Below are 11,278 nucleotides of genomic sequence, written 5' to 3'. Positions count from 1 at the left end.
TTTCGGGAAAGCAAGTGTATGCTTCACCTGGGAATGATAGCTTTGTAAGAAAAGCTTACCTATCGACATTATCGACTATCAGCATGGGGATAGACTTGTTTAATAATGCGAAGGTGAAAGGTATGAAACTGTATTACCGACTATCAGCATGGTGATAGACTTGACAAGGTAAAAAGAGTTTCAAAGGTTTGGTTAATATTACCGACTATCAGCCTTGTGATAGACATGTTTAATAATATAACCAGAACAAAAGGTTACCGACTACCAGCCTCGTGATAGTGGTTTTGAAGACATGATCAATTATCAGCCGAGTGATAAAATGATTCTGGAGACTTTGCTAGGGAAATTACTGGTTATTCAGCCTTGTGAACAGTAATAAGGCCCTGATTGTCAAATGGTCTTCATGATTGATTTCCTTGAGAGGAAAAAGCTTTTGAAAGAGACATAAGCCGCTCAGATGATAAGGCTATTGCTTATTGTCTGTTTTTTTCACGACTCTATTTGAGGAATCGGAATTTGAATCTTTGGTAAAGACAAGGTTCTAACCAAGAATGAATTGGAAAGAAACAGTCAAACAAGACTTTGTACCCATGAGGAATGAACTCGAATGGGGATTTTCTCCTTTGTTTTGAGAGGAGAAACTAAAGCAACCTTCTTCCACGAGGAATGATCTCAGTGGGGAACTGGAGAAAGAATATGTTCTTTTCTGCTTATGGGTGACAACCTACTTGGAGAGATGACACGCCCATATTTGTTTCTTTTTCTTTTTTTTTTTTTTTTTTCTTTTTTTTTTTCTTCTTTTTTTTTTCGAGGATAGATATATCCTAAACAAGTGATTTTAAAGCAAACATTGAAAAATGCAAGAATGCATAAATGATGCAAATATGTATGAATGATGAATGTCATGAATGTAGCATGCATGCTGACAATACTGACAGACAAAGAAGTATATACTGGAGAGGGACCGACGTCGCAATACAACCAGATACTTGGCAAATGTTTTTCAACACGGTGTAGATAAACAGGTGATGAATGGTGCGTGCTTTAAACTTCTCTGGGGAAGATGAGCATCTTTTCTCATTGAGATGAAAGAACCTCTTCACTGGAGATTGGAGATCTTCTTCACTGGGGATAAAAGACCTTCTTCACTGGGGATAGAAGAGCTTCTTTACCTCGAGGGGTAATTGCTTCAAGAATTCTTTTCTGGGACAAGAATACCGTTGTCTCAACAATTTTTCCGGGAGAATCCTTTTTGTTCATCCTATGGAGACGACTGCTGATGTTCCTTCCGTTGTTCACAACTCAAAGGAAAATTTCGCTTTTATTTTGAAAAAGAAAAGTGAAGTAAATTCATTTAAAACTTATTTTTTCTTTTTTTTTTCAAAAACGAATAACACAATTAAAGCGTCATTTTGCAAGCTGAAAGAAATTAAAGATTGCAAACAAATGGGCACAAGGCTCAAATTTATTTAATAGGATGGTAATCAGCTAAAGGCGTGATTCCATGGAGTATTTACAAAAGTTGGAAATGGTAATTATGCGGAAAAGGCTACATTGAAAGCAATAACCACTATTCCCTCTAATAACTTTGAGTTCCAACTGTGCTTGTCGCTTCAGATTGATAATGATTTGATTGAAGATCCTTTGATGAAGTACAGACTCTTCAGGTGACGAAGTATAGACTAATGCAGTTACTTTGTCATAAATCCCTAATTTTTGCCTAGATTGCCCTTTCAGGTTTTCAATCTACCAGGATGAATTTTTTCTGTTTATTGTCTCTAATTTTTGCCTGGACCGCCCTTTCGGGTTTTCAGTCCACCGAGACGCTCATTTTTGCCTAAGTCGCCCTTTGCGGGTTTTCGACTTACCGAGCTGTTCTTTTGTATTTTTTAGACAAAGTATTTCTTGACTGCATCAGCATTCACAGGATGTGGGAGTTCATCACCATCCATGGTTGCAAGAATCATGGCGCCGCCAGAAAATGTTCTTTTGACAACATACGGGCCTTCGTAATTAGGAGACCATTTGCCCCTAGAATCTGGTTGAAAAGACAAGATCTTTTTAAGCACGAGGTCGCCTTCTTGAAATTCACGAGGTCGAACCTTTTTGTTGAAAGCTTGTTTCATCCTTGCTTGGTATAACTGTCCATGGCATAGAGCAGTCATACGTTTTTCTTCGATTAAGTTCAACTGATCGTATCTGCTTTGACACCATTCAGCCTCTGATAACTTAGTCTCCATGAGGACTCTCATTGATGGGATTTCAACTTCTACGGGGAGCACAGCTTCCATGCCGTATACTAGAGAAAAGGGAGTTGCCCCTGTTGAAGTACGCACTGAAGTACGGTACCCATGTAAAGCAAATGGCAGCATTTCGTGCCAGTCTTTGTAAGTGACGACCATTTTCTGGACGATCTTCTTAATGTTCTTGTTAGCAGCTTCAACGGCGCCGTTCATTTTTGGTCTGTAAGGAGAAGAGTTATGATGCTCAATCTTGAATTCCTCACACAATTCTTTCATCATCTTGTTATTCAGGTTTGAACCATTGTCAGTAATGATCTTGCTGGGAATACCATATCGGCAAATGATGTTATTCTTGATAAACCTCACAACCACTTGTCTTGTAACATTGGCGTAAGATGCTGCTTCGACCCATTTGGTGAAGTAATCAATTGCTACTAAGATGAAACGATGACCGTTTGAAGCTTTCGGTTCGATCATTCCAATCATGTCGATACCCCACATGGAGAAAGGCCACGGAGATGAGAGAACGTTGAGTAGAGTCGGTGGCACATGGATCTTATCTGCATAGATCTGGCACTTGTGACATCTCTTCACGTGTTTGTAACAATCAGATTCCATTGTCAACCAATAGTATCCTGCTCTTAAGATCTTTTTGGACATTGCATGCCCATTTGAATGAGTTCCAAAGGACCCTTCATGCACTTCATGCATTAACATGTCTGCTTCGTGTCTGTCCACGCATCTGAGCAAAACCATGTCGAAATTTCTTTTGTATAGCACATCTCCGTTCAGGAAGAAACTGCCAGAAAGTCTCCTTAGAGTTTTCTTATCTTTGTTTGATGCCCCAAGCGGGTACTCTTGAGTTTGAAGGAAGCGTTTGATGTCGTGGAACCACGGTTTATCATCGATGACTGCTTCAGTTGCAAACACATAGGCGGGCCTTTCAAGGCGCGTAATTCTGACTTTAGGCACATCATTCCAGTGATTGACTTTGAACATGGAAGATAGAGTAGCCAAGGCGTCTGCCATTCGATTCTGATCTCGAGGTATATGATGCAATTCAACCTTGTTGAAGAAAGTCAACAGACGTCTTGCATAATCTCTGTAAGGAATCAAGCCAGGGTGGTAAGTTTCCCACTTGTCTTTGATTTGGTTGATCACGAGAGCGGAATCTCCATATATGTCAAGGATCTTGATCCTTAAGTCAATGGCTTCTTCGAGACCCATGATACAAGCTTCATATTCTGCGATGTTGTTGGTGCAATCAAATAGCAATCTGGCGGAGAACGGGATATGAGTACCCTTGGGAGTGATGATGATTGCCCCAATTCCATTGCCAAAAGCGTTTACTGCTCCATCAAAAATTAGGCCCCATCTTGATCCAGGCTCAGGACCTTCTTCAGGTAACGGTTCGTCACAATCTTTCATCTTCAAGTACAAGACATCTTCATCAGGAAAGTCAAACTTGAGAGATTGATATTCATTAATTGGTTGATGCGCCAAGTGATCGGCGAGAATGCTTCCCTTGACCGCTTTTTGAGCACGGTATTCAATGTCATATTCGGATAACAGCATTTGCCATCGGGCAATCCTTCCTGTTAAGGCAGGCTTTTCAAAGACATACTTGATCGGATCCATTTTGGAGATTAACCAAGTAGTATTGTTGATCATGTATTGGCGGAGACGTTTTGAAGCCCAAGCCAAAGCACAACATGTTTTTTCGAGCATGGAGTAACGAGACTCACAATCTGTGAATTTCTTACTCAAGTAATAGATGGCATGCTCCTTCTTACCGGTTTCATCTTGCTGTCCAAGCATACAACCCATGGATTCTTCTAACACAGTAAGGTACATGATTAATGGTCTTCCTTCAACTGGAGGAATCAATATTGGTGGTTCTAACAGGTATTCCTTGATACTGTCGAACGCTTTCTGGCAATCTTCAGTCCATACAACCCCTTGATCTTTGCGGAGAAGCTTGAAAATTGGCCCACATGTAGCAGTCATTTGAGAGATAAATCTGGAGATATAGTTCAATCGTCCGAGAAATCCTCTTACTTGTTTTTCAGTTTTTGGTGCAGGCATCTCTTGAATAGCTCTGACTTTGTCGGGATCTACTTCAATACCTCTTTGGCTGACAATGAAACCCAAGAGTTTTCCAGATCTAACCCCAAAAGTACATTTGTTAGGATTCAAGCGAAGCTGATATTTCCTTAGTCGTTGAAACAACTTCAAAAGGTATTCAATATGTTCTTCTTCTGTGCTGGACTTGGCTATCATGTCGTCCACATAAACTTCAATTTCTTTATGCATCATGTCATGAAAGAGAGTAGTCATTGCCCTTTGGTAAGTTGCGCCTGCATTCTTTAATCCAAACGGCATCACTTTGTAGCAAAAGGTACCCCATGGGGTGATGAAAGATGTCTTCTCCATGTCTTCAGGAGCCATCTTGATCTGATTATAACCGGAGAACCCGTCCATGAAGGAAAAGACGTTGAACTTAGCGGTGTTATCAACCAGCATGTCGATATGTGGTAATGGAAAGTCATCTTTTGGACTGGCCTTGTTCAAGTCACGGTAGTCAACACACATTCTGACTTTGCCATCTTTCTTCGGAACTGGCACTATGTTGGCCAACCATTGAGGATACTCAGAGGTGACAAGAAAACCTGCGTCGAGTTGCTTTTGAACTTCCACTTTGATCTTGTTAGCCATATCAGGGTGAGTCCTTCGCAATTTCTGCTTAACCGGCGGACATTCTGGCTTCAATGGCAAGTAATGCTGAACAATATTGGTATCCAACCCAGGCATGTCTTGGTAGGACCAGGCAAACACGTCAACATATTCTTTGAGAAGGTCTGTCAACTTACTCTTGATATCAGCATCAAGCAGCGATCCAATGGTCACTTCTTTTTTGTCTTCTTCAGAACCCAAGTTGATCTTTTCTAAAGGCTCTTTGTGAGGCAGAATGGCTCTTTCCTCGTGCTTAAGTAACCGAGAGATCTCGTCCGGAATCTCCTCTTCTTCCTCTTCTTCGGCTTCGAACACAGGAAACTCAAAGTTGGGAGAGGGCATAGGGTTATTGCATTCAATGGGTTTATCAATAGTTAATCTGCACATGTGATTTATATCTATTTCAGAAAATTTATGAATGCAAGAGTGTATGCAGATTTTTTTTTTGAAAAAGTTTTTTTTTTTATTTTTGGGTTTTTTAGGATTACCATTTCCAGAAAAAAGCAAAAAATAAAACATATAATGTAGGGAATTCAAAATGACACTTTATTTATGATTCATTTTTGAAACAAAGCCCTAAACACAAACTCATTTGTCTTGGGCAGGACAAAGAGGGAAACTTTTAAAAACAAAGCCCTATACACAAAGTTATTTGGGCGGAACATTTAAAAGCAAAGCCCTATAAAACATCTCTCTGCTTTGGGCAAGGCAGGAGGTCAAAATAACAGCGAGGTGATTACTTTGAGCGGCGAACAACATTCGGAACGTCGACAGCCTTCCAGTAGCAACGAACTCCTCTGTGTATTATGTATTCAGGAAAATTCTCCCCAGAATTATCTTCAGTATTGACATTGACCGCTGGTCGAGCAGGATTTGAAGGTCCTGGTTTGTCACCCTTGTTCTTTGTAGAGTTGAAACGGTCTTCTTCTACTTCTTGAAGAGCATAAGACGAGTCACAATCTTCAGAATTTTCAGGATGTGTTTCCCAGTCTTCAGGATGAAGAGACTCATTGTCAGCGACACTTTCTGAGTCAGTTGCGGGACCATCTTCCCCTTCATCTTCAAAAATGGCATTTATGTGATAATAACCATCTTCAGGATTATGAACCTTGGCAGATACATCGAATCCGAAATCTTCAGTAACTTCAGGCTGCTGAGAAAATTGACAGGGCTGATAAGCCTCTTCTGGTTGACTATTATATTCAAAGGAATCTCCCCATCCAGTTGGTTGGATATCCTCAATCGCAATCTTGTAACTTTCAGGTGCAGTATATTTCACCATATAATCAAATTTTCCACTTGGTTGTCCCAAAGTGTCCCAGATTTCTGCAGGAACAGGCTCAGTTTCATCGCCTTTGGATTTCTCTGAAGGAGGATGTGGTTCTTCCTGAGATATGTATCCCGAGTCATTAAGATAACATTTCCATTCTTCTTCAGGATCAGGTAGACCTTCTTCGATGCATTCCTCAATAAGGACATTGACCTCTTGAGGAATTGGGTTAAGGAATCCTCCACTAAGGAATGTTTCTTTGATCGGACGAAGGGTTTCATCCTTCTTGGTGCAGTTTGAGAATGTTGGTGAACATCCGAGACCTGCTCTAGTTTCATTCTTGGTCGGGATCACAACTTGCCCCCAGCCAGTGGTAGTTCCATCTTTCACTACTTTTACTGCCTCTTTGTAAGAAGAAATTGATGCTTTCTTTTTGGAAGATTCGTCTTCTAAAGAGAGACCTTGGAACGGAGTTCCTTCCACATCATCAGCACTGATGAAAGAGAAATTGGATAAATGACTCACCATTAAGGCTTGTTCCCCACTTATTGTTACCAATTTTCCATTTGTTACAAATTTTAACTTTTGATGGAGCGTAGAAGTCACTGCCCCTGCTTCGTGGATCCATGGTCGTCCCAACAGACAGCTATAAGCAGCTTGAATGTCCATGACCTGGAAGGTGATTTGAAATGTATGTGGACCAATTGTCATGGGAAGGTTGACTTCACCGATAACAGATTTTCGCGATCCATCAAATGCTTTGACAACTACACCACTGAACTTCATAGGCATTCCTTGGTAAGACAAGCGAGCAAGAGTCGTCTTTGGCATCACATTCAAGGAAGATCCGGTGTCTACTAACACATTGGACAAAGAGTCTGACTGACAGTTCATAGAAATGTGCAAAGCAAGATTGTGATTTCTGCCCTCCTCGGGGAGTTCTTCATCACAGAAGCTTAAATTGTTGCAAGCAGTTATGTTGGCTATTATCCCATCAAAGTGATCAACAGTCACATCATGATCTACAAAAGCTTGATCTAAGACTTTCATCAGGGCTTCCCTGTGGGCTTCAGAGTTTAACAGCAATGAAAGTATTGAGATTTTTGAAGGAGTCTGCATGAGCTGATCCACAATCTTGTATTCACTTCTTTTGATAAGCTTCAAAATTTCATCAAAGTCTGGATTGACATTGGTTCCACTGGATTGACCAACATCAATGTTTGTATTACTGACAGGAGTTTCCTCAGGATTCCCCACTGGCGTATTGACAGGATTTTGCCTGGTTGCAGGAACAACAGGCTGCTTTGGAGGTAGTGGAGTATACACACGTCCACTTCTTGTTACACGACTTACATCAGCGATGTTTACGACAGATGAAAGAGTTGGTAAAGGAACTTCTTGTCCGTCCTTTATCATGGTGGCATTGTAGTTGTATGGAACTGCCTTGTCAGAGTCATAAGGAACAGGTCCAGGTAAACAAATGATCAAAGGAGCAATAGGAACCTTCGGCTTGTTGTAAGTAACTTCCATGCGCTCAGGCATGTTGAAATGAGGAACGATGACGTTAACTGTAGGCATTTCCGAGTTGATATCTGAGACTAAAAGCTCATGCGGATAACATCCTATCATGTTAACTTCATTTTCATCCCTATTTCGGTAGATCTGAAGAGTACCATTATCCAACAGAACTTGGAGATCTCTTCTCACAATTGAACATCCGTGAGGATCTACACAACATATTCTACAGGAACCGTATTGATGCTGGCGAAAATTCTGCCCCCGACAAAGAGTGGCGTGCATTTGTACCAAATTGGCTCTTGAGTAATTGATATTATAAACCCGGTATGGACCAGGACACCCATATACCATGTTTACAACATGCCCTCCATGATTGGGCAGCGGATTTGCTTGCACATTTGGATTCAAATTTCTGAAAGAGAGAAGATTAGATCTAACCAACCTCTGAACTTCATATTTCAAAGCTATGCAATGCTCAAGATCATGGCCAGGTGCTCCTTGATGATAAGGGCATGAGACCTCAGCTTTGTACCACCATGGGAGTCTCTCAGGTACTGGTGGTGGTGCTTTAGTTTGAATAAGGCCTCTTTCAATCAGTGCAGGGTACAATTCTGTGTAGGTCATCGGAATCGGATCAAACTGTGGAGCTCTTTGCACACGATTCTGATTATTGTTCAGCTGCTGAGCCTGTGGTCGAGGCTGTTGTTGCTGAAACTGTGGGGTAAATCCCGGATTCGGTGCTGAATTAACGACTGGCGCAATAGCAGCAATCTGTTGTTGACGATTGATATTTCCTCTTGGCTTCCCTTGGGATACCATGTCAACACTTTGTTCTTTCTTCTTTGGGAAACCACTTCCGAACTTTTTGGTTCCACTCGAAGATCCACTTTCTTTAGTCAGACGTCCAGTTCGGACTCCTTCTTCTAGACGCATCCCCATGTTTACCATTTCGGTGAAATCACTTGGAGCACTAGCAATCATGCGTTCATAATAAAACGGACTGAGAGTATTCAAGAAGATCTTTGTCATTTCTTTTTCTTTTAACGGTGGATTAATCTGAGCAGCAGTTTCTCTCCATCGTTGGGCATACTCTTTGAAAGCTTCATGATCTTTCTGAGCCATGGACCGAAGCTGATCTCTGTCTGGAGCCATATCCGAGTTATACTTGTATTGTCGGACAAAGGCCTCACCTAGGTCATTGAAAGTCCGAATATTAGTGCTATCCAAGCCTGTGTACCACTTCAGTGCGGCACCAGTCAAACTGTCTTGAAAGTAATGGATAAGCAACTGATGATTATCTGCATAAGTAGACATCTTCCTGGCATACATCACAAGATGGCTTTGTGGACATGAACTTCCTTTGTACTTCTCAAAGTCAGGGACCTTGAACTTAGCTGGTATTTGTACACTGGGAACCAAACATAGCTCCTGGGCATTCTTTCCAAACAAATCTTTGCCACGGATAGCTTTAACTTCCAGTTGAATCTTGTTAAACTGCTCTTGGAGATCTCCCACAAGATTACGCTGATTTGTGCTATCACCCTGATCATGATAAATCTCATTGCCATCATAAGGAACAGTGTGAACCGTAGGGGTCGGAACTGTCATAGTGGGTTGAGAAAGTGCCATAGTGACTTGAGAAAAAGTTACCCCCTGATTTGGAGTAAATGCTGAATCTTGCGCGGCAGGCGCTTCAGTTGTAGCTGTTTGAACCCCAGAGAAATTATGGCGGAAACCTGTACCAAAGCTGAAAGGCGGGCCCCAACCTTCTGGCATGGAGAAAGATGGAATACCGAATGCAACTGTAGAAACTGGAGTAGTGACTTCAGATGTTACCGTTGCTTGACAGTTAGGTGGCGGCGGCTGATTCTGTGCGGCCATTAAGGAGTCAACCAGAGTAGTGAGACTTTCCAACTTTTCCTGAAGGGTGGTTACCGTACCACGGAGCTCAATATTCTCTTGTTCAGAGTGTTACATTACTCTTCTTCTGTTCGAACGAGTATTGTATCTGTGATCTGGTTGCGAGCGCGGTCGGGAAACTTTGAGACGCGACAGCTTGACGATCTAATGGAGAAAGATCCAAAAGATGAGACTCTATACAACAGACTCGATATGCAGAATGATGTATGCAAAAAGAAATTTATGATTTTTCCAAACATTTTAAAGATTATTTCTTTGCAAACATTTGAACACAAACAAATCTTTTATTCATTTATTATTTTTTTATTTTATTACAATAATTGGAAATGTTACAACATCGGAGCGTAGCTCCTTACAGAATCAAATGATACATGAAAATTTAAATAAATCCTAAGCATCTTCATCAGATGAAGAACCAAATGCATTGTGCAGCTTGAGCTTCATGATTTCTTTCCCATAGTAAGCTTTCAACTTGGCCTTTTCAGCTCTCAGTTTGTCGACAACATTCTTCCAATCATCAGGAGTCGGAGCGTTGCTTGTCGAGGCTTCAAGATTCTTCTTGCTTTCTTTGATGTATCTTCTGATTGCGGCATCCTTCCGACGAATCTTCTCATCTTTGCTCATGAGCCATCCATCTTGATAATAGAGAGTTTCTTCGTGATCTTTCACTCTTTTCTTCAACTTTCTATTTTCCTCATCAGTTTTACGAAACTTTTCTTCCCAAGCGTCTTTTTCTAACCTCATCTTGGCTAAAATCTCTTGGTATTCTTCCGTAGTGTCAATGGGAATGTTGGGTAGTTGAGACACCACAGGGAACATGGGTTTTTCATAATCATAAGGCATTTGAAACTCCTTTGCTCTTTTCTTTACCCAGCAGGTATAGGCGTTTGTAGCAATGCAGTTTCTTTCCCCACCTTTTTCTTTTCTTCGGACGTCGTACCAAGCTCTCACCATTCTTGTCTTCAACCTTTGAGGATCTTCCCCTTCTCGGTAAAAGTAGCATTCCACTGCGAGACCAATTGGTTTAACTGAATTTGCATATCCCAGTTGTCGTCGGGCTAGGACCGGATTGTAGTTAATTCCTCCTTGTGTGCCAATGAGAGGTACGTTGGCGAACTCCCCACAACTATCAATGGTTTCTGTACCACAGCGAGCCAAGGTATACCAATGAATATCATTATTAGTAAGAGACATAAGTCTTCGAGGCCAACGTAAACCTTCTCGGTTTTCCGTGAAAATAGGGGACTTAGGTAAGTGTGAAACAATCCATTTGTACAAAAGAGGTGCACAACATACAATGAGTCCACCGCCTTGGCGATTCCTATGATGGATAGAGAAATACGTGTCACCAAGCAAAGTCGGAACAGGATTTCCAATCAGAAAGATCTTTATGGTGTTGATATCAACAAAGTCGTTGACGTTGGGAAACAGAACCAACCCATAAATGAGCAAGGCTAATACAGCTTCAAAAGCTATCATGCTACCAGTGTCAATGAAATCAAAGGCTTTCTTTATTAGAAACTGCGAAGTCAAACCCGGAAAGTTTCCCTTGGTAGTCCAATTACTTTCTATTTCAGATTTCTTCAAGTGGATA

General features: G+C 41.2%; 1 protein-coding gene across 1 annotated transcript; it reads right to left on the bottom strand.

Moving 5' to 3' along the window:
- Positions 1-1,889: 1,889 nt before the first annotated feature.
- Positions 1,890-5,395, bottom strand: LOC131612085 (uncharacterized). Its single transcript, XM_058883902.1, has one exon. It carries the CDS (start codon positions 5,361-5,363, stop codon positions 1,890-1,892), a length of 3,474 nt encoding a protein of 1,157 aa, XP_058739885.1. The 5' UTR covers positions 5,364-5,395.
- Positions 5,396-11,278: the final 5,883 nt, after the last annotated feature.

This window comes from Vicia villosa, linkage group LG1 (assembly GCF_029867415.1).
Source record: "Vicia villosa cultivar HV-30 ecotype Madison, WI linkage group LG1, Vvil1.0, whole genome shotgun sequence".
Lineage (NCBI taxonomy): Eukaryota > Viridiplantae > Streptophyta > Magnoliopsida > Fabales > Fabaceae > Vicia > Vicia villosa.
The sequence above is the reverse complement of the archived record's forward strand: the minus strand, read 5'-3'. Positions and strand labels throughout refer to the sequence as shown.